General features: G+C 31.4%; 1 protein-coding gene across 1 annotated transcript in view; it reads left to right on the forward strand.

The window, feature by feature from the left end:
* AGBE (1,4-alpha-glucan-branching enzyme) overlaps positions 1–25,010 on the forward strand; it is a 121,255-nt gene that overhangs the window by 79,955 nt on the left and 16,290 nt on the right. The window contains exons 11-13 of the mRNA XM_075362585.1: positions 8,190–8,361; positions 12,149–12,333; positions 19,198–19,446. Coding sequence (XP_075218700.1) covers positions 8,190–8,361; positions 12,149–12,333; positions 19,198–19,446 — 606 coding nt within the window. The remainder of the gene's footprint in view (positions 1–8,189; positions 8,362–12,148; positions 12,334–19,197; positions 19,447–25,010) is intronic.

Raw genomic sequence — 25,010 nt, forward strand, 5'->3', positions numbered from 1 at the left:
CAGATACTTCCTTATTATTTGTTCCCATTTCTGCAGATTTTTGAGTCATTGAATGTCTGCTACTTAATAAAATGATTAATAAACAACAGACTTTTGATAATGGATTGTAGAAGAAGCTGGTAGAAATGATTAAAAAAATAATAAGGAAGTAGCTATTAAGAAATTAATTCAGTCTTGTCATGATAGCAGGGAACATTTTGAATATATTATGAAATGAAAAACTGCTATTTCAGTTTAAGTTTTATAAATAATTATTTTATGTTTGGCTGATGATGAAGTTGATCTGCAAAATCACTGCTATGTTTGTATTTTTGAAATTTCTTGCTGTAGTTTGGTAGATTTCAAAAATGTATAAATATATTATTTTAAACATTGCATTATAGACCAATAGCAGAGTGAACTGATGTTTCATATGTAGATAGCTATTTCATGCTGATTTTTATTTATTTTTAACATAGATTATAACATTATTTTTATTAATAGTATAGATTAGATTTTAAAAGTGGGAGGAATGGATATTCTCATAAGACACAAGTTTGGCTTTTGTGTAATTATTAGGTTGAACAATTAATTTTGCTTATACTTTCTTTTATTTCTTTATTTATCTTTATTTTATCTTTTATTTCTTTTATTTATCATTTCAGACATATTTGAATGCAAAGCAATCTATTTCAGATATCTTACAATCTAAATTGTTTTTTTGATTCCTTCTTTAAATTTCATTTACATTTTCTGTTTCATAGTATATTCTTTAATTTAGGGTTACCATATATCAGTATTTTTGAGGAAATGTCTACATTTTCTAAGCTCAAGTGTATTGTCTACATAATGTGATCTATCGTATTGGTAACAGTGCTCGATAAAGAACATAGGAATTGACTATCTTGACATGATAATTGCTCTTCTAGTTCATTGCAACAGCTTCTTTTTCCATTCCTTCTGTATCTATGACTTATGATTCCTTCTCTTAAGCTTTGCTATGTTAATGTTTTATGAACATATTTAAATGGTTAAATCTAGGCACATCATGATTCTATTTCTTGTTATTATACTTTCAGCATATCAACCAGGTAAGGAGGATGGTATAAATTATTTTATAAAGCCAAATACAGAATTAGAAGATAGTGTTAGTGCTGCTGAAGGTGCCCTTGCATTCCACACTGTTTTACAAGATAATAGTTGTAATTCCTTAGGCAGTACTACCTCAATGAATCATGAGACCTTGCCGATGGTGAGGGGGCTTGTGTGCTTAGTGGCACAGAGTAGCTGAACTGAAGGTGTAACCATATCAGAGAGGTATCTGTTAAAAGCCAGACTAAGGAATGATTCCTGAAAGAGGGCAGCAGCTCTTTCAGTAGTTATTAAGGGCGTAGGTCAGGAGGACTTAAACGGCCATATCAACATCACTCAGTCTTCTGAGTACTGCACAGCTGAAAGCAATGGAAAACTACAGCTGTCTTTTTTCCAAGAAAATGGAGCTCTCTGCATTTTTATGTAACAAAGATGGGTAAACATCTTATCATATGGGTAACATCATATCAAGTAACAGATCCTTGGTAAAATATTCTGGAGGTAAACTAGTCCCCGTTCAGATCTTCAGGTGGGGACTACTAAGGAAGGGGGTCACCAGAAAATTAAAAAATAACATTCTACGAATCGGAGCATGGAATGTTAGAAGTCTAAAAAAGGTTGGTAGGTTAGAAAACTTAGAGGGAAATGAAAAGGTTAAATCTAGACGTAGTAGGAATTAGCGAGGTTTGGTGAAAAGAAGAAAACAACTTTTGGTCAGGTGATTCTAGAATAATTAACTCAGCTTCAAATACATGGCACGCTGGAGTAGGTTTCGTAATGAACAAGAAAATAGGGAAGAGAGTAAAGTATTTCAAAATGCATAGCAATAGAATAATTGTAATAAGGATAAAATCAAAACGTAAGCCAACGATTGTTAACATCTACATGCCTACAAGTACCCATGATGATGATGAGGTAGAGTGTGTATACAAAGAAATTGACAAAGCAATTAAAGACATAAAAAAAAAGAACTAGCAGTTGTTAATGATGTTAAAGAACAATTTAGATCCAGAGTAACAGTGCAAGTTGAAAAGATAAAGATGTTATGATTTGCTGATGATATAGTAATTCTTGCCAAGAGTCAAAGAGACTTAGCAGAAACAGTGAATGGCATGGATGAAGTCCTATGCAAGAACTACTGCATGAAAATAAACAAGATCAAAATGAAAGTAATGAAATGTAGTAGAAATAATGTAGATGTACCATTGAATATAAAAACAGGAAGAGAAAAGATTATAGAGGTAGAAGAATTTTATTATTTGGGAAGTAGAATTACTAAAGATGGATGAAGCAGGAGCGATACAAAATGCTGTATAGCACAGGCAAAACGAGCTTTCAGTCAAAAATATAATTTGCTTATATAAAAAATTAATTTAAATGTCAGGAAAACATTTTTGAAAGTATATGTTTGGTATGTAGCTTTATATGGAAGTGAAACTTGGATGATTGGAGTACCTGAGAAGAAAAGGTAGAAGCTTTTGAAATTTGGTGCTATAGAGCAGTGTTAAAAATTAGATGGGTGGATAAAGTCACAAATGAAGAGCTATTGTGGCAAATTGATGAAAAGAGAAGAAGAATTTGGAAAAATATAGTTAAAAGAAGAGACAGTTATATATAGGCCACATATTAAGGCATCCTGGAATAATCACTTTAATACTGGAGGGTCATGTAGATGGGAAAAATTGTGCAGGTAGGCAATGTTTGGAATATGTAAAACAAATTGTTCGGAATGTAGGATGTAGGGGGTATACCATAATGAAATAACTGGCACTAGATAGGGAATCTTGGAGAGCTGCATCAAACCAGTCAGGTGACTGAAGACAAAAAAAAAATCCCTTTCAACACGCTGGAAGGCGGAGGTAGATTTCACCGGTGCTAGGTAGAGGATAAAAAATTTCCATCTTAAAGTTAAGAAAAACTTCAAATTTACTCAATACGACAATCGTTGCATGTGAAAAAATGTTTCATATATTTAGCATATGACAAACCCCATCTTATATTTCCAGCTACAATTTGGTATTTCCTTGCTGTAAGGGTTGGTCGTATCAAATATTGTTTCAGACTAAAGTTTTAGGTAATGTTTAGAGGACTAACGACCATTTTAACCGATTCAATACTGTGCCTATTAAGGGAGGTATAAATTTTTGGTCTTCAAAATCTCATTTTTTTCACCCCCTGGGGCAATGATTGGTGATGTCAAAAAACTTTACTTAGTTAGTTTTAGACCCTTATCCATAGAATAGTAGAAAATTTATACAAATTCGATATTTCACTTAATAAGAAGGTTATAGAGATTTTTTTCTGTAAAAGCCACCCTATTTCCACCCCCATGGTTCAATTTTGGTCGTTAATGAACTTGACTGAGCTGTTTGTCGAGTTATTTTTAGGAAACAATTTAAAAGTGATTGGCACAAAATTACAGCAGTTATCATGTCCATAAAAAAGTGAAATATATATATAAATATAAATGTATATATACCTTTGAGCTGATACTGGTTTTGAGGTCTGCAGGATGTGAAACGTGAAGATGTCAAAAAAGTTTCTGGAAGTTGAATCATGGCACCCATTACAAAGGTAGCTTTCTTATGAAATCTACCTAAAAGACTGTACTCTGGGATTGTTTAAAAAAATGTTTCCCAATTCTAGAATTGGAGGCAAAGTATCACCTGACCATATGAAAATAGAAGCTGTTGTAAATTCCACTCTAGCTCCACATATCATAGAAATTACAATAAAATTTCTAGCAGACATACCCTTTATAGATATTTGAATCGATACTAGTAACTTCAGAAACTTGAAAGTATTTTCAGTCATGATTCACTATTTTGATTGCAAAAATGATGGTTTGCCAATGAAAGTGTTCAGTATGGAGAGTAACAGAATGAAACTATAGAAACTACTTCTACATATGTCAGTGAAACACTAACCAATCTGAGGCTTCAAAGTAATTGTATTGCCTTTGGGAGTGATGACTGCAGTATGATGTTTGGGGCTCTTTCAAGAGATAATGGAAATAATAAATTTGTCATTTTAAAGAGGTCTAATGATCAGTCACTGGTTATAATAAGATGTCCTTAATAATTGTATTCAACATGGTACAGACTTATTTGATGTGGACCTACAAACTTTGATAGTGAAAATACATAATTAATTACTTTTCAATTTACATTGTACATGTTGATGAGTCCTTCAAAGAGTTCTGTATTTTGTGACAAATTTAAGCAAAATTTTGTAACAAATACAAGCCACTTTTGAATTTTAGCAAAGCACGATGGCTATCCTTGAATCCTGCAGTTTGAAGAGTACTTCAAATGTATCCTGCTCTGAGGTATTTTTCCTTATCACAAAAGTGACCTCCAGCAGTAATTACTAATTTTTCTAATGACCTTTTAAGTAAAATCTTCATATGGAATATACAGTTTTTAATTAGTTTGTTCCATTCCTGTGTCAGCAGACGTGAAAAAGAAACAATTCTCTTATTGATGTGATGGAATTCTTTAGATCTTTACATAATCTCCTTCAAGAAAGAAAAAATGAAAATTTCTTGCCATTGAAAGAAGGATATAATAAAGGAAATGGAAATTGATGGTTACATATCTTAGATTTAAAAGTTTCAATCCAGTGTAGAAGTACAATATATGAGGGCTGTTTAGACTAAATGTATGGATGCAGCCATTTAAAGAACTTTCCTGTTTTAAATGGGTAAGTTTTTAAGAACTCTTCTTGAGGAAGTGTATAAAAATGCATATATTTTTTGATGAAGCAAGATGTACAAATTAGTGATAATAAATATTTTGATTAGTTCTCCAATTTGAAAAACTTTGTTGTTTTGTATGGTGGAAAGCAGTGTCACCAAAAAACATGGCGTGACTATATTCCATTTTGTAAAAGTGAAGAACAGTATTCAAAGATTACAGTAATTCACAGGCTGTTTCTTTTTGCAATACCAGCTCATAATGCAGATGTTGAAAGACTTTTCTCTCATATAAGCACAACGGACCGAGGAAGGTAACAGATTTTGAAAGGATTTGAAAGATCCTGTAAGGACTTTCTCTAGTTAAATTCAATTTCAGACATTTCACTTATAAAGATATGTTTGGCTATTAGTATTCAAAGAAAGAATTTTAAAAAGAACAGATCTATAAAATATATGGATGAACAAAGTCAACATGGTGGTGTATGAGTACTCTTACTTAAAATCATATTTCATGCATTTCAATATATTTTTCATAATGTTTTAAAAGCAAACTTAAAATAAAAATAAAACTTAGCATTTTTGTGTCAAAATTTAATGTATAATGAGTTAGCCTGATGGAAGTATTTCAGCATTTTGGCATTTGAGAATATGGTAACCTGACTTTAATCTTTCAAAACACCATATTACTGTATTTATTTGAAAGTAAGACCCATCAGTTTGCTATAATTCCTAGAAAAACAGTTCTTTGGGAATTTATTTGTTACTGTTCATACAGTTAGTTGTTGGGCAATGACAAATTTTACCCTTTCAGGTGTTTGCAAAACTAGTCTATGGTATTTGGAGGAGGGGGTGAGACATTAACCTTCACATAGTAGCAACTTCAATCCTACTACCTGCTTTCTTTTTACTAGTAAAACAAGGCCTTTGGTTAGGACAGTAGCAACGTTATTGAAAGTGAGCTTCTCTTTTATTTTGTCTTTGTTACCGGTAAAATGAATTCACAGAAAACTTTTACTGTAGGGTTTAAGTTGTATGTTTTGCAATTTTCTGAAAAAATTGGTGTACAAACAGCGGGTCGAGAGTATTCAGTACAACCAAACATGATTCGTTACTGGAGAAATCAGAGAGATAAACTTAAAGCCGCGAAAAAAGGAACTCGATATTTTTGTGGGCTTAAAAAAAGGACGCCAACCCCCAGTGGCTGATGCAGTGATTGAGTGGATGGAAGAGAAGAGAGTACTGTGTAGTTGCCTGTGAAGTGATACAATTGAAAGGGCACAAAGTAGCAAAACACCATATAAATGCGAGTGACTTTAAAGCCAGTCGTGGGTGGGTGGTGCGATTAATGAGAAGAAAGAAATTCACTTTGATGCAGACAACTTCTTTGTGCCAATGACTACCAGCAGAATATATTGACAAAGTTTTGGAGTTTCAACAATTCGTACTACATAAAAGATGAAAACCCAGTACCTCACATCTCAGATTGGAAACGTTGATGAAACACCTGTCTTTTTTTTAAATGCTGTTGACCGACCACAACTGTAAACAAAGTGGGTGAATCCAGTGTAACGGTGAAAAGAGTTGGAGCAGAAAAGATGAGATGCACAGTTATGTTAGTCATTTGTGCAGATGGGACAAAATTGCCTCCCTATGTCATTTTTAAAAGAAAAACTCTGCCGAAGGGAAAACCACCAAGAGGTTTACATGTTCGCATACAAGTTAAGGAGTGAATGTCATCTCATCCTCTGTACAGTAATGCTTAACTGCGGCCCCGGAGGTTAACAAAAAAAAAAAAAAAGTTAAGGAGTGAATGGATGCAAAACTAATGTGCAACTGGCTAGAAGTCATTTGGAATCGCTGCCCTGGAGCAATGTTAAAGAAACAAGGACTTCTTGTTTTAGATATCTTCCATGGCCATCTTGAAGATTTTGTGAAGAAACGAATCGATGAAATGCAAACAGATGCTGCAGTTATTCTGGGAGACCTCACTTCTGCACTACAATCCTTGGACATGAGCATCAATAAGCTGTTCAAGGATCACGTTAAGAAGTTTTACACTAAATGGGGGATAGATGAAGATTACATATTCATGAAGAGTGGATAAATGCAGAAACCTTCAATAGAGCTTCTTTGCAAGTGGATTGTCAAATCCTGGAAGGAAATTACTCGGAAAATGATAATCAAGAGTTTCAAGAAGACTGCCATCTCCAGTGCATTAGATGGAATGGAAGATCACCTCATATACGAGGATTCTGACAACACAACTGAGGGAGAGACTGACATCGATGTTGGTGAAGACAAGGATGATGTTGAAAACAGCAGTGACTCGGAGTAAACAGCTGTGTTCTACATAATTAAAGCACAATACTGCAATTTTTTCATTGTTAAAATAATGGCAATTGGTTTAAACTGACTGTAAATTCGTAAGTCATTTATTTCTGTTTTCAGACATACCAGTACCTGTGAACCTGAACGAAGCCATGCCCCTGGTGTCAAATAACACACATCCTCAAATAACAGACTTTTCTATCTGTGTAACTTAACAACAGTATTTAATAAAACTTACTAAATTCATAATTTGATAATAGAGTTATCTTTATTTTCATTTTCTGAAATATCCATTTGTAAGACCCACCTCGAATATAAGACTCCTCCAAATATTTGGATATAATTGCTTTAAAAAAAAGGGGCGGGTCTTATTTACGAGTAAATATATATATATATATATATATATTCCATAAAAATTTTCATAATGTGACATAGTAACATTATTATAGACCTACTTCATTTAATCACTGTACTTCATTAATGCAGTCATGCACTGAGGCGTCACCTACTTTGATACACCATCATCCTGGATGTAAATATTTTCAATATTAAAATTCATTTACAGTCATGAAATAGACTGAATATTGACTGTTGTATTGATGTACAGTTCAATATATCGGTAAACTTAAGATGCAGAAATAAAGGTTGATAAAGTACAGCATTAAAAGTTGATGGCAGGTTTAAACCACTATTCCAGTTTTCACATTTCAGTAATAGCTTTTAGGTTACCTTACATAACGGAGTAACACATTAATAAAAAATAAAGTAATATTAAAAATAATTACTTATCAGTAATAATAATGCCTATTATTGAATGTTCAAGTGGATCTGAATAATATATGTTTAATTCTGAATATATATCAGTACACAGTGTTGCTGCTTCAGTAGCTCAATAATAATGCCAGTTGGAATCAGTTGAGCAGAGGATCAGTTGCTGATACGGGTTTGAAATTTATAACCTACATGCATTGTAAACTGAATTAAGTCTTCTATGACTGCTGAAACTGTTACGTAAGTAGAATAATACCATGTATACAAGTTAATGTATTTTGTTTGAAATTTTCAACATTTTTCTTTTTTTTCTTTTCTCTAGGCTCTTGTTGGAGATAAAACTATTGCATTTTGGTTGATGGATAAGGAAATGTATACACACATGTCAACTCTTTCAGATTCATCGCCTATAATCGATAGAGGCTTAGCACTTCATAAAATAATACGTCTTATTACTTATGGATTAGGTGGTGAAGCATACCTGAACTTTATAGGTGATGTGATTATTTATTACTCATTCTTATTTTAATCATCTACATACAACAATATCTACAAGTACACTGCATCCATAAGCCGTCCTTACTGATACCAAATAAAATTTGAAATTTTTATAAAAAAGAATCCTATTTAACTTTGAAAAAATTTTTAATTAATGTTACTAAAAATTTTATGTGATTTATTTTCATTTTAATATTCTGTTAAACGATTCTTAATTGATAAAATTAAAAATAAAGTTGGTAACTGGTGGAATGTACTCCCACCCAGTAAATATTTTTTGTTAATTAAGAAAGTACAGTATAATCACAGTTAAAGTTAATTCTCAGTTCTACTGCTTTCATTAAAATGTGTCCCATAGTTAAAGTGTAATGAGAGAAAAATTAACCAATTCAGATAGAAATAATGAGGAACATTTAAAATAGTTATAATGTACTTATATATAAGCCTTACATATATATATGTACACACACAATATAATATTCTTTCAGCCTTCGCAAAATAAAAAATTAGAGAAACACTTACCTTTACTTTTTTACTTTATCATAACGTTTTCAGGCCTATGCCCATCTCCAGTGATATTTTTTTTATAAATTTTTAACTGTTTCCATTTACACATTACACTATTTGCTTTTTACATTTTGTAAAAATTATTGTTAAAATAAATTTTTTTTAAATTTTCTTTAAAACATTTAAAAAAGTAGAACAAATGTTTGTTCAGTAAGAATGAAAAAGTATATAATTACTATTAATTTATCATATCTCAAACTAACTAATTTATCATCATGTCTTTGTAAGCCAGCTTAAATCATTTTAATTAGAATGTCCCCATCAAATTCTGTTTGCAGATTTATAAGGCTGAATTATATATATACAATTTTTCTAAAATTTCCAATTTTTTTATTACTATTTTCATCTTCAATATTTACTTTTTCAACTATTTCCAAATAATGTTCGAAACTAGTTATATTATGGTTATTATTTATCAAATGGTCAGCAACATTTGAGAAACCCATCTTTCTATTTTTAAATGATCAAAAATGTTCATTAAATCTATTTTTAAATGATTATTCGTTTTACCAATATATATCTTTTCGCAATTGTCGCTTTTAATTTTATATATACCAGAAGACTCATATTTATTTTTTACTTTTTCATTATTATAAAATTCTAAATGCTTTATTATATGATTATCAGGTTTATATTTTTTATCATTTTATGCATCAATTAAGTTTTCTATAATTTTATTTGTGTAAGAGTACTATATATATAATATATATAATTTTATTTATGTACCTGTTGAACAGGATTCAGAAGATTCAGGAATTGTTTTCAAATTTTTTACTGGTATTATGTAAATAGTCATTAGCAGAGTAATATTGTTTCTGTAAAAGAAAATCTTTTTATTGTAATTTAAATAAATTAATAGGAATATTTTTTAAATGGTTCGGCAATTTATTCCAAATGGTAATGGAAACATAATAAGGCCTTTTCTCATAATCTGAAGTATTGTGTTAAATTACAAGAAAACAGTTTTGCTGTGTGGTTTAGTAGAAGTGAATATTGTTATTCTTTAAGAATAAGTAGTTTGTTTTTAGTAAAGATGGCGCATTCATAAATATAAGCACTAGGATAAATAAAATTTCAAATTTTTTTTGTGTCTTGAAAACTCATTCTGATTTTTTGACGGAGCCCAAGTGATATTACACTTTTGACAAAATGCACTTACATGTAATAAATATATAATAATGATGACAAGCTTAGCTTTTTATTAAGATCTTCTAAGCAAAACAGTATAGTTTAATTGTGTTGATAAATCAGTTTGACCAGTTTTATTTCCTAATCTGCCTTTACTTTTGATAAGTTCTCACCTTGTTTTAGATTTACTGTTTAAATTAGATATTAAATTATTATAAATAATTTTTTAGCATTGCGAACAACTTTAGCATAAATTCATATCTAATTTTCAAATAATTCTGGAAATTATCAAACAAATTATATTTAAATATTTCATGAGATATTTTTTAGCATAATCTAGATTTTAAAGTTTCTTTAGTAAGCCGTGCACATTTCTTTTTAGTTTAAACTGTTTCTTTTTTTACTATTCTTAAATTCTTTAATAATGAATTATTAATTTACTAAAGGGCAAGCTAAAAAGAAGGCCTGAAAAGTAATAAGTTAATAGTTAAATATTTCATCAAAGGTAGTTTTATTATTACTTTCTCAATCTGTTTCTGACAGTAAGGTTCTCAAATCTCTTTATTTTTCTCAACTGAATCTTTATCAGTCACCCTTTTATAAGAAAAAAAGCAATCATTATCCTATCCCATGTTTTAATAGGTAATGCTACTTATATATTATAATCTACACAAATGAATAAAAGGTTAGATAAATTTATCTAAGGTTAGAAAAAGGCTAGATAAATTTATAAAAATACTGTCTACACCGGTGGCCGAGGCCCTTGTAATTCTAGTATCCAGCGTGTGACAAAGCCTCCATTTTCCCCAAACATCTGGAGTCCAAAATCAGAACACTTCACCCTCAGTTCAGAAACCTTCAAGTTCAAGTGGTTGATTCTAATATGTATTTTATTATATTTAAAATGTTAAATATTTTCTTAAGTTTAGCTATAGAAAAAAAAAAAAAAGCTAAACAAAAGAGAAATTATGACACAATTAGATACACTGAAGTATTAAACACTTAATTACTGAAAACAAAACACAACTGGAAAACAAAAATATTTAAATACAGATTATAATAGAAAAAAATAAAATAAAATGAAGGACTTGAATATTATATTTATTAAAACTTTCAATTTTGCAGATTCAGTCAATCTTAAAACAGGAAAATCATTTATGAGTTCAATGTAAACCAGTCCTCAGGAAACATATCTGAACCATACGAAGACTGAAATAATTTATCTTTTCTTTTTAATTTGTAAAAAAATGTGTAGCAATGGTATTTTTAATATGTTTTAAAAGTAGTTATATTTTTTCAAGAAATTAGCGCTAGAACTATAAATTTTTCTACACTTATGAAACCATAGAACAAAACTATCTTTAAAAACATACCTACTTTCAAAGTAATGCGACCCACAGTGTTAGCAAAAATATGTTTATATAACCTTTGTATAAGTTTGTATTATACAGTGGTGCCATTAAATGCACTCTTTTATTATTCAATAATAGCTTGTTCGTAGTATATGTATTGAGTTTCTTATGTTATTGTCCTATATTTATGAACTAAAATAATTTTCATTGGAACTTTTATTATGTATCTTTGCTAATTTTGTTACTGAATTTTCATAAGTTTGATAGAATATCATAAAGAAAAATAAAATATAAATGATAATTTCTAATTTTTAGTTAGATTTATAGAAATTGTTAAACATTTTGTTCTAATTATAATCTCATAAGTTAACTGATGAAATTTACTGTCATTCATAGTTAGAAGTAAAAAACAAGTGTTAATGCATTACATTGAGGTTTTTTTTAAGAAGATGACATCTTGTACATTCAAGAATTCATTAATCTAGGTCCTTCAAGTGTTGTAATTATATCATGGTATGTATCTATGCATATAGTAGAGCGCTCGTACGTGATTGAATGACGATGCAAAAAATTGTATTCAGCATTTGAAGGTGAAAGCAGTAGAAGTAATTGCATTGGAATATGGTGGGTAAATTCACAAGAACATATCCTCATTTTTGTTTAAGTTATTTAAAAACTTATTTAATATTTATATAAATAAATTATTATTTAATCAAATTAATTACTTTTTTTTAAGGCAATGAGTTTGGACATCCGGAGTGGTTAGATTTTCCACGAGCTGGAAATAATGATTCATATCATTATGCACGAAGGCAGTGGAATTTAGTAGATGATGAACTTCTGAAATATAAATTTTTAAATAATTTTGATCGAGCAATGAATCACTTAGAAGAAAAATATGGTTGGCTTCATAAGGATCCGGTAAAGTTTACATGTTATTCATTTTAAAGAAATTATGTAAGAATAGCATCTTCCTGTACTTGAATTCACTTAGATGATGGTAAATTTTTCCATTATAGTCAGTTAATATAGTTAATAGTAACAGCACTCCTTATGCAATATTGATGGCTGCCAGTGATGTCTTAACCTATACACAATAATAATTTTAATTGAGAATAGTGTCGGTGCATTCTCCATTGAAGTCATAAAAAAAAAAATTAAAAAGTGAAAGGTCCAGTATCTTCTGCCTCTCTACAATAGCAGCACAGCTGTTATTTTCTTCTTTTTTATTACATAATGTTTATAAATTTTCTCATATTTATTAAGGATACTTCTACTTTAAAACATCATTGAGTATATGATTTAGTGCTACTGTTGGCATCTTGGGAACTCATTCTGATCCACTAGTGAGAAAACTACCACCTTTTGATGGTTTCAGTCACTACACCACTCCCTCCATTTCTAGTCCTGATGGGCTTTACTGCAGATCATCTTATTGACCTTCAGACACTGATTAAATATCACAGTTGTCAGCTAGGCATCTGTCAGGATGCCTTCAGTGCAAATGCCTCAGTAGACATTTCTGTTAGTGATTTTAGCTCAGCTTTTGGCTCTGCTGTAGGTTTCTTTGGACATCTTCATTCTTTTGGCCTACTTTGTAGCCCTCTCAACTATTTAACTGAGTCTGTGGAAATGCGATCCCATGCCTCACTCTAACATCAGAAAAGACTAATCATTATCAAATAACTTTAACAAAGGTATGATGCAATAACCATTACAATTAATTTGAGTCTGCATATTAACAAGGTCTTAATCTCATACCTCATAAAAAAACATTAGCAATTTTGATCTAAACTGCCCTGAGTCTACTAATTAATAATTACAAAATTAATAAATATAAAAAAAAACAAAACCGGGAACTTCTTTCCACAAATGTTCAATCATTCCAAGTAGATTTCCACTAAGTTTTAACAACTAAACCTCCAATCTGGTCTGTTTTTGGGTGCAAGGCCTTCACCCACCCATGTCACAGCTCCATCGCAGAGTTCCCTAACATTGAATTTAAATAAACAACCTCCATTTGGTTTTGCTCTTGGAAATCAGAAATATCAGATCTAACTAGGGCTCGAAATGTCAACACGCCTACCTTTGGCCAATTAACGCCCAAGCAGGTCCCTAGCTAGTTGGGCTTCTACTCTAACAAAGCATCAAACTCCTTCAGCAACTGTCAGCAGAGCTAGAAATCTAGGAAGCCAGCAAATACAAACCATTCCTTTTTAGTCTTCCAGTTGACTCGCAGATCTAATAAAGAATCTTCTCTTACTTCCCTAATTACTCCAGTACACTTAGCTTCATACCATGGACAAACATACAGGACGTGGTTCACAGGTCATCGACTCAACAGTCTGGGCAAATGCCCGAACAACCAAACCAAACGTGGCTAATTTATCCCTAAAAGTATCATTTCCAGAAATAAAGTGGGAGAAACCTACGTAGCAGCATGCAAACTTATAAAATCTGAGAAAATAACATGCATGTGTCAACCATCGGAAAACTCATTCAACCTTAGCTGCTAAGATGCAAAATTTGGTTTTCTATTCCTGCATGCTCCTGGAGGTAAGTCAGCCTGCCTTTTTAGCATTGTAGCACAGTTGTTGCTTAGTACTAAGGATAGTTATATGTTTCACATTGGCGATAAAAGAAATTGCCTCTTGCGAATTAGTCCTGTAACCATCAGTGACTGGCAATAACAGAATACACAGAGTTTATACAACAAAAATATCCTTACAACAAAATATCCTTATAACTTTTATACTACATTTGTTGAGCTCAGACAGGCACAGCAACAGCATATGGTCTCACAAACCTTTAAAAGAACATGCATTCTAAAATTTAACCCCCAATCTGGATGGTTGACCTTACAGACACCAAAGAAAGCATCACATTCCTTCATTTTAACATACTGAAAGTGCTCTTTGAATCAAAGATTCTCATTAAGGATAACACCCAGATATTTCTGAAGCGGAACATACCTAATGGGCAGGCCTGTCATGTATTGGCCAACTGACCTCTTAGCAACATCATGGTGGTTTTTCAGGACTAAAGACTATGTTATGCTGATCTCAATCACATCAGAGAATTGAATTTGACAATCTGGAAGAAAGGACCCAAATACAGTCCTGTGGATAACTATGACAGGGTCTTTCCTACTTCAGTATCACAATCACAAAGAACAACCCTGTTCCTGAAATAACTTGTGAATACCCTAATTTCATTTTGAATGCAACCATGCCTCTGCAATTGAAAAAAGGCAGAGGGCCACCACAAGTTATTGAAAGTCCTGGATATATCCAAGATAATACTTAGTACATATTGAGACTTGAAGAGGCAATATCCATAACTTTGAGAATAGCTTCCTCTGTGCTCTTGCCTGGGCATAAGCCATACTGATCATCCATCAGTAGCTTCCATTAGAAGTCAACCTACATTTGATGCAGAAGTACAGAATGTTTTCAAAACCTTACCCACTACAGGCAAGAGTGTCAAAAGCTTATAAGAAGAGTTAGTGATAAGGTCCTTGTCTTCTTTGAAGAGAAGTTTAAGATTACCTCATTTCCAACAAACAGAGAAGTAACCAGCAGAAAGAATCTTATTAAAAACCCTAGTCAAAATGCAGACACAAACTTCAAGAGAATGGAAATAGAAGCTCCACTGTGATCCCATCAGATCTGGGGTGATTAATCCTACCAAGACTACAGATTATCTGACAGACTTCCGCTTCATTAATCTCTGAAGACAACTCATAGATAATAGACAATAGAGATTAACAATCTCCCTAGAGACTCGATGATGATATAAGGTTTCAGTAGTCTCAGCATCATTAGGCAAGAGATTGTTCAACAGAAGATCCAGGACACAATCCTTGTTGAGGACTACACCACCTTGGATTGAGAAAGCCGACAGAAGAATGTCTTTTTTACTCTTACGTCCAAGGACTATAAACAGCAGCCAAGGGTCTTTATTTCCCTGCTCCTGTACAAAGGAGTGCAAGAATTTAGTTTTGAAGTCGTAGCTTTATTAAAACGCTTGGTTGTTTACCTCCAATGTAGTCAGCAGGGTCAGTGTTGCCAATCAGGGTCACGCTCATGTTGAGTGCTCTTCTAAGCTGATTCACAGTCAATTTCCAAGACCACCAAACTGCAACCTCCCTGTTGACCAGTACATCAGGGAATGGAGTTTTAAATGGCTTCAACAACTGCCAAACAAAATTTCTCTGCCAGGTCCTCCAACCGAAGATTATCTTGACTTCAGTCAAGGATATGAAGCCTGTCCAAACGAATATTAGAAAACTTTGATCTGTCCACCTTTCTTTGTAGGAAAGGGAACAGGGATATTACCCCTATATACATTGCACAACCTGTCTACCAACTCAAAAGTAATTAGGCAATGATTGCTTGAACAGTCATCAACTACTGACTAGTTATGAATCGTACCCATGCTATTTTTTCCAATGGTAACATGTTTGTTACATACAATACCCTCTTTCTGTCAACCGTGCTGGCAAGTGTAGCCAATTTACTGGCAGTATTGGAAATTCCCAGTCATGTTGCGTGATGAAACCTCCAATTAGTTCACCACTATCATTCACAACCCCATTGTACCAAAAAAGCAATTTGGCATTTGCATCAGCACCTGTCAAAACTGGCTGATCACCTACAAATGTTTCTCAGTGGGAGTCTGTATTGAAAGTATAAATAACAGCAAGGTCTGAACCATTAACAAACTTGACAATAACATGATGTGTCCCAGAGACTTGCCATATGATAACACAATCTAATGATTTCTGTGCAGAATTCCAGACATACTGTTATGACCATTATAAAACTGTTTCCAGTCACTAAAATCTGGAGGATTACCCTTTACCACATATAGGTGTTGATGAAGAACAACGTTGAGGCTCCTTTGATCGACAACTTCACCTAACTCTATCTGTACTACATAGGCATCCTGGGAATTTTATTGACCAAATCTAACCGTCTAATGAATTGAAATAAAGCTGAATAGTGTGGAGATACCAGCCACAGTCCTTACTGTCCATGGAGTGCCCTATGCAACCTTTTACTATTGATACAGGTAAGAACCTCCACCTTCTGGGTACTGTCTTCACGCTTGTGACCTTCCTGGCCACAATGCACGCAGATTACCACATGCTAGCTAAACTTTGCTCAGTAGCCAAAATAACAACATTTAAAGCATTGCTGTACATATGTATTCTTTGACACAAGAAGATGTGAAATCTGTGAAAATCCTTCATCTGTGAAATTGTTCTGTAAATGTCTGGAAGTGACAAGGCCCTAACTCAAATACTCCATGATACCTTTGGACATCACGCCTGCCAGTCTTAAATAGAAAAAAGTCTGCATTCTTTCTTGAGGGAAGCCTCATCCAAATTGGTATTCTACTCTCTCACCAGAGACAGAAGATCCCCATCAGAGAGGCACCGATCAATGTCATACACGATGATACAGAGCCTATGCTTCCTTTTTGAATCTACTCTCACTTCTAATTTCTTAACTCCAGGAGACTCAGACGTTATGTGGGCAGTCTCCTTATCATCTGCTACAACAACTAAACTATTACTGGTCTCTTAATCTGGCTGATTTTCATTCAGGTTTTACCTGCTGCTACGAAGGACAACCTGAAAATCCTCCCTCATCCGCAAAGAAATCTTAGTGGAACCGTCTTTCTTGTTAAAAAAAAAGGAGCCTAGGTCTTTTATGACCCACACTGGCTTCCATAGTACCTTGCACAACCTCAGTGTAACGTTTCTGCTCTGTCGTAGTGGGAACAGAAAGTGAAGGTATCTCCTTGACTACCTGAACCTCTTTAGGTTTTGAGACCAAAGCTTTGAAACCCTCTGCCCGCACCACAAACATTGCCTTAAAATCATGGAGTTTACACATAACTGTTTTGCACATCGCTGCAGAGGTGCTTCTAAGGTTTTCCAAGAATCTTAAGAGTTGGTCAGTCCTCTCTTCGACCATAAGCACAAGCAGGACAGAGCTGTCAGGTAAGCCGTTGCTTTTAAAAACTCTCCTACTATATCAGTTTTTGTTGCCCGAGTAAATGACCCTGTCATTTATTTACCTCAGAAGTGCTGGATAAACTGTCCACACTCCTACTAGCAGCTTCCTTGCCATAATGCTGCTTGGGTTTTCTCTTAACCTCAACAAGATCTGCAAACATATTTGGCCAAAGTTTCCCGAACAGATAATCTTACTAATTATAACACTTTCTGTTTTCCTACCTGCCAAACTTGGTTGGGCAAGCCCATAAATGTGATAACTACCTGCAGCTGGCTATGAGCAGCTGGAGGCCTGAATGTCCTCATTTCATCTTAAACCTCTTAGCCACTGCTGGGTTTGGTATTTGAATGTAAAAAACAACCAGGAATTACAGCCCTTGCTCTGAAAACAGTGCAAGCAAGATTAGGGGTAACCCCTTGCTTGTTATGGGGACTTATGACCAGGAGTTGTTTTCACCACTTTACAAGTTGCCTTGCAGAATACAAGTATTTTGCAAGGCCCTCTTTGAAGCTGATGCTCACCTAAATAGTGTGCCAAGTTCCAAACTCTGCTGAAAAGATTCAAATGCAAAGTTCAAATTAGCCTTGACACTAATGCTGCCGAAGCCTTGAACAGTATGTAAGCCAACATCGATGGAAGGTACACACTCTACCACCGGATTAAATAGAATACTAATCAGACTCGATAGTAGCACCACTCTGGGTGTATCAATGGAGACGAGAGGTTTTCATCTTGGGAACTGTAAGAGCAATGATAAAATTTAAATGGAAAACCTTTCTTATTTTTAAGGATATTATAATATGATATCCACATTTCTTTTGTCCCAACCATTTTTCCAGTATAGTTGCAAGTATAAGTTTTTTTTTAAATGGCAGCCTCTATATTTTGTGGAATTTTTGTGTAGAAATATCATTTTTAGGTTTTAAGAATTTTTATCAAAATCTAACCTTTATTAAAGTGCTACATCCATTTTAAAGAAAACGTCCATATTTTGGGGAGGAAAAATTGACTCGGCTTATTCTTTATTGAATTTTTATGTAGAACATATAATTTTAGGACTTTTACTCATATACTTCTTACTAAATCTAGCTATACAGGTGCTAAAACAAAAAAAAAGTATGAAACAGAAAGTTTCTCTCTTTCTCTTTTGATTTATTTGGAGACTCACGACAAATGTTCAAATTATCCACTACTATTATAAATAAAAGCATGTGGCATTCTGTAAATGTTGTTCACATTTTTGCACAGTATATTGTGGTGAACTGTTCAAGAGTTTCATTATTCCAACCATCACTTCTACTGAAGAAGTATCATTGTTTTCTCAGATGACACAATTGTATTTGTATTTGAAAATAATTATGTAAAAGGACTTAAAAATTTTGCATTTTGTTGCAATTTTGCAACAACTCAAAAAATTATTCACTCGATAGATAATTTCCATTTGATTTTAAATATGGATAAAACCATTACATTACATTGCATACATGTATTAAGCTTCTCAGGTAGATTTATCATTGCTAATCATACAGATAATATTCTAATTAATGAGAACAGCAGTCAGTATTTCTGTTGCCCAGAGTCCAAAGTTACTGGGTATTTTGTTAGATGACAAATTCTTGTGAGACAAACAATTTGATTTCATTCACAAAAAATCAAACCGTACATTTTGTTTTGATGGTTAGATAATTTCTGATCTTACGTGACAAAATATAATGAAGTATTATTTAACTGTAGTGCTATAAAGTCTTATTTGTTTCAGGGATATGTAAGTTGGAAACATGAAGATGATAAAGTAGTGGTATTTGAAAGAGCTGGATTATTGTTTGCTTTTAATTTGCATCCAACTAAAAGTTTTCCTGATTATCGTATGGGTGTTGAAGTACCTGGTGAATACAAAATTGTATTAAATTCTGATGATCCTAGTTTTGGAGGACATAATCGTGTTGATGTTAACATTTCACATTTTACTAATCCAGAAGGTTTTGCTAATAGAAGGAACTGGATACAGGTGTTTATGATTTTTCATTTTAATATTCTGAACTGACTGATATACTTTAATTTGAAACCACAAAAGGTTCAGGCAGATCAATTTCAAATGGAGTACTTTGTTTGTATTGTTAATATGAAATCAGAGTTAACTACAGTAGAGGTTACATAGGTCATCAAACTAAACTAATATCAAAATTAAAACAACACTTATCTACATGTAAAAAATTGCAGTGCATTAGTAAAAAAAGTAAATAAAAATAAAAAGTTAGTTGCACTATCAAGCTTCTTTCATTAATTATATCTCTACTGCAGTGTTTCCCAAACTTTTAGAATCACAGCTTTCCTATTTTATCTTTATTCATACATGTATATGTACAACCTGAACAACCTAGTGTTCCTCTGGGACACCAGATGTAATTTAACGGTAATAGAAGGGAACCCCTAGTCAAAATGCCAAACAATATTGTGTACAAAACAAAATTTTTTTAGAGGTTTATGAGCTTCTACTGTTCTATGATTCAGTAGTTAATTTGTTATTTGCAATTATTTTATATTTGGTGAATCATGTTTGTTACATTTTGTGTTGGGAGATTTAGCAAACAATCTGTTAAAAAATGTTAAAAATAAACTGTGGTCTTTATAGTTATCATTCTACATCTCGCATAGACTTTTACGTTAATTATGCAATTAAAAAATTTCACTTTTCTGTAGTCATTTCAAACAGTTATATGTTTTAAAGTTATTTTATACAAACGCGTCTGCTTTTCTTCTCACTTAACTCAACTTGAGAGTATAACAATCCATGTTTGACCACAGCTCTATGTCTGTAATCAGAATTATATTATATATTTTAATTTGAAATGAGAGAGAACCTTATTAAATTCATTTATATGAAGTACACTACGCAGATGATATTTTAAGATTTATACAAATACAACATCAGAACCAAAAATAACTTTGTTGTAACAAATGAAAATACCAACTGGCTGACATATTCTAAAAAATTTGTTTTTCAAATAGACAGGTAGCTGAAATGTCCTAAGGCTGTCAAATCTCACAATAACTGATTTCTTTGTGTCAATAACCTTGGTGATCCCATCAAAATTTTTACACCATCTGTCATGTATTGCTTTTCTGTTACTAAAGTAAAATGTTAAAATCACCATAATTACCAAATAATTTCTATCCTGCTTTATTGTTAAGAGGACTGTTCACTTAATAAGTTGAATTGATGATCAAAATACTTCTAATTAATTTTTCATTAATAACAAATTTTACTGAGTTGTATCTACTAAACGAATTAAGGCCTATGCCCACAATTTTCAAAACCCATTTTATGAAAAATTTTATTACCAAAATATTTGCCCCTGACTTAAATAAGTCAGCAGGTTCTGGTGACTAACTAGAGTCCTGTTTTTCCTGATATGTTAATGGAAGTTACTTGAAATATTTTATTTATTATTAGTGGAATGTAAGTTGTCATGAAAATAATGATTTATTTGTTCTTTGATGTTAATTAAAATTAAATGGTTAATTTATCTGTATTTAGTGATTAACTGTAATTATAATTATCACAAAATAAATATAGTGCTGCATTTCTATACTGTACAAAACATCTGCCATGGGCCTTTTGTTTTTATGTTTGTCTATTACTTCACTGTAACTTTTCCAGTTTAAAAATAAATCTGAGAAATACAGAGTGTTCAACTTAAAAGAGGCCTCATCAGTTAGTTTAGTCTATAAATAGTAGTTTATTGGCAAAAAACTTAGATAATAATTTACAGAAGGTGTGGAAAATGATATTCATCCACATCTATACATTTGTCAACACACGTTTCACCTTGGTTCTGGTTACTCTTGTTAGCTATACCACCCTGTCTATTTCTTGGAAGCATTGGTAATGTTTGTCTTAATTCCTGAAAGATATTTGGATTATTCCTATAAACAATCTCTTTTAAATAACCCCTCAGAAAGAAGTCTGGACTTGTCAGATCAGGAGATCTTGGTAGCCACAATCCTTTAGAAATGATTCTTCTGTTGAAAAATTCCTGTAGCATTCCATAGTAGAGCGAGGAGTAAGGCAAGTGTTGCAGCCAACAGTCACAGTTATCCTTTTGCAGTTAGGGTATATTGGATAATTTCTTGGTAGATCGCAGTATCCACAGTTTTTAAAAAAACAAAGAAGGTCCTATTATTCATCGCCTTGAAACCGCACACATATGCCAATTTTTTTGTGGGTGGGGAAATTCAAACAAAATGTACAGGTTTCAGTACCCCAGGTCCGGTAATTTTGACTATTAACATACCGACCAAGGTGAAACTACGCTTCATCTGTGAAGAACACTTGATCTTAAATGCCAGTGTTGCCTCTAATGAAGTTCTTGAGCCATTGAGAGTAGTAAACCCTTTTAGAATAATCAGCAACAGTTAGCTCTCAGTTAGATGGAAAATCTGCATTTGATATAGATAACATTTCAGCATTCTCCTGCCTGGGGGCTGAACTTCATTAAATATTCTTTTCCTGGCTTCGTCTCTACAAATATTTATGAGGAGCTCTTATAACTGCCACTTTAATAATCTTACAACTGGCATCGTTAAAACTGACCTGGTTGGGCACATTTCTGGTCTATTACCAAACCTGTTTGTTGAAACTTTTTAACTAACTTCTTAACTACACTTTTCACTAGTGCTTCCTTTTCAAACCTCTCCCTGAACTTTTGTTGATACACAACTTGAGATTTCGTCTATAAATCAGTTTTCATCACGAATACACATACTTCAGTTAATCGCATTTTAACAAACATCAACACACCTTGTTCCAAAGCCAGTGCTCAACACAGACTGATATTACTCAAATGCAGGTAATAAACAGTCCTTCCCACTCCTGCTCCAGTAGTACCAACATCTTCACATTATTTTACTCATATCACACCAATATATGCATTTTAACAAAAATAAGCATTTAGTATAAACTACTGAGGCTGGGAGCCTCTTTTAAGCTGAACACTTTATATGGATGAGTTGCAAAGTGTAGGTGCCAATATTTTAACAGGTTTTCTTTTTTAATGTACATTTTAGTTTAAAGATAGCATAGATGATTAATTAGCAAAAATTCTGTTTCATCTTATTTTCTTTTATTAGAAAATATTTTTATAATTTGTATTTTGGTGTGGACATGATATTATATCCATATTTTCATGACTTATCCAAATATTGTTACAGAACTGTAAAATATTAATATTTTTCATTACTTTGAGTACTTTAAATATCTTTATTTATTATTATAATGCCAGATTTATTAAATTTCAATTATAAAAAATATACTACCTTAGAAAAAAATTACTAATTAAGAATAACAGGGTATCTAATCCTGGTTTAAATTCAAACTTACATAGAAAAAAAAAAATTATTATATAAATTTCACCTAAATACAAAATATTAAAACTAAATAAGACTAAATTCTAAAAAAATTAACTTGAACCTGAGGAATAACCGCAAATGCTGGCACAACATTTTTTGGTTCTAAAAAATATAACTTAAATTAAAAGATTAACCATTAAGGATATTTAACCTAACAAAAATTTACATGCGTTATAAATTTAAAGCCAAATTTTAAAACAAAAATCAAATTTTTTTAAAACCATATTTAAGGGGGACCTTAGCTCCAAAAATTTAGACAACAAATAAAACAAATTACATTCAAAAAAGGATCTCCTCCCTTGAGCAAACTTAACTTCAAGCTACCCCTAACTGAAGTTAAATAAAATTATAGCTTAAACCAGTTTATAAAATCAAAAGCTAATAATTTAAAATAAAGAAATATTAAATAAAGCTACCCCTAACATTATCTAATTTAAATAAAAAACAGTAGTTAAATAAAGTAAAAGTAAACTTAAAAGTTGATAACCAAACGCCACACGAATATAAGATAAAGCTACCCCTAAAATTATCATAATTTTCATATAAAAAAAAAACAATGGTTCAAAATATATAAAAATAAACTTAAAAGTTGATAACCAAAAGCCACACGAATATAAGATAAAGCTACCCCTAACATTATCATAATTTTATATAAAAAAAAGCAATGGTTCAAAATATATAAAAATAAACTTAAAAGTTGATAACCAAAAGCCACACGAATATAAGATAAAGCTACCCCTAACATTATCATAATTTTCATATAAAAAAAAAAGCAATGGTTCAAAATATATAAAAATAAACTTAAAAGTTGATAACCAAAAGCCACACGAATATAAGATAAAGCTACCCCTAACATTATCATAATTTTATATAAAAAAAAGCAATGGTTCAAAATATATAAAAATAAACTTAAAAGTTGATAACCAAAAGCCACACGAATATAAGATAAAGCTACCCCTAACATTATCATAATTTTCATATAAAAAAAAAACAATGGTTCAAAATATATAAAAATAAACTTAAAAGTTGATAACCAAAAGCCACACGAATATAAGATAAAGCTACCCCTAACATTATCATAATTTTATATAAAAAAAAGCAATGGTTCAAAATATATAAAAATAAACTTAAACAATAAATAATCCTGGTGTCAAAAATAATAACAGTATAATAATAAATTTGTTTTTAAAGAACCAAAATAAATACTTAAATAAAACATATGTAATTATTTTATTAAACTAAACCTTAAGATAAAAATTAGACCATGAGCTTTTTTTTTTTTTTTTTTTTAATAATTATATATTTTTAAATACACTTATCATAATATAATTATATTCCTTAGGTTTTTCAAACTTTAAAATTTATTTAAATGAATAAAATTATTTTTAATAAAATCCTATTTAATTTGATTAAAAGTTAATTTAAATTAAATCCTTATGAAATAGGTATTTAATTTAAATTTAAAATAATTTTAATTAAATATCTTATTGATGTATTTAATTAAATAATTTATTTTAGATGATTATCTTTACAAAAACTATTTTACATTAAATTAAAAATATATATTAGATTAAGATCTTTATTTAAATATAAGAGGTTATCTATTATATAATAAATTTTTTAATTTATATAACACTTATGAATTAAAATATTATATTTAATAAGATTAAGTATTAAAGGGAGAAATAGTTATATTTAAATAAATATATTACTATATATAATATATATATTATAATATAACTATCTTTTTTCTTTTTTGTAACATAATAATTAATCAATTGAATGATATAATATAAATCTTATTATAACGAAAAAATTTTTGTTGAAAAATCAAACTCAAAAATTAAAAATTGCAAAAAATTGTAAAAAAATTGCAAAAAAACCAAATAAGCAAATAATGTACCGTATAAAAAAAATGATATATAAAAAAAAAAGGAAAAAAATAATGGATTTTTATACTCAAGCAAGATGCCTGATTAAAGGATTACTTTGATGAAGTAAATTAAGTGAAACCTCACTCATGCTAAATTGTAAAATCCAGAATTAAACTGAAACTAAAGAAATCAAAATTCTTAATGCATCACACATCCTTTTACAAAAAGATAAGCTAAATTAAGCTTATGGGTTCATACCCCATCGATGAATAAATTCTCTTTTTAATTA

The sequence above is a fragment of the Lycorma delicatula genome, chromosome 4, assembly GCF_047948215.1.
Source record: "Lycorma delicatula isolate Av1 chromosome 4, ASM4794821v1, whole genome shotgun sequence".
NCBI classification, from domain to species: domain Eukaryota; kingdom Metazoa; phylum Arthropoda; class Insecta; order Hemiptera; family Fulgoridae; genus Lycorma; species Lycorma delicatula.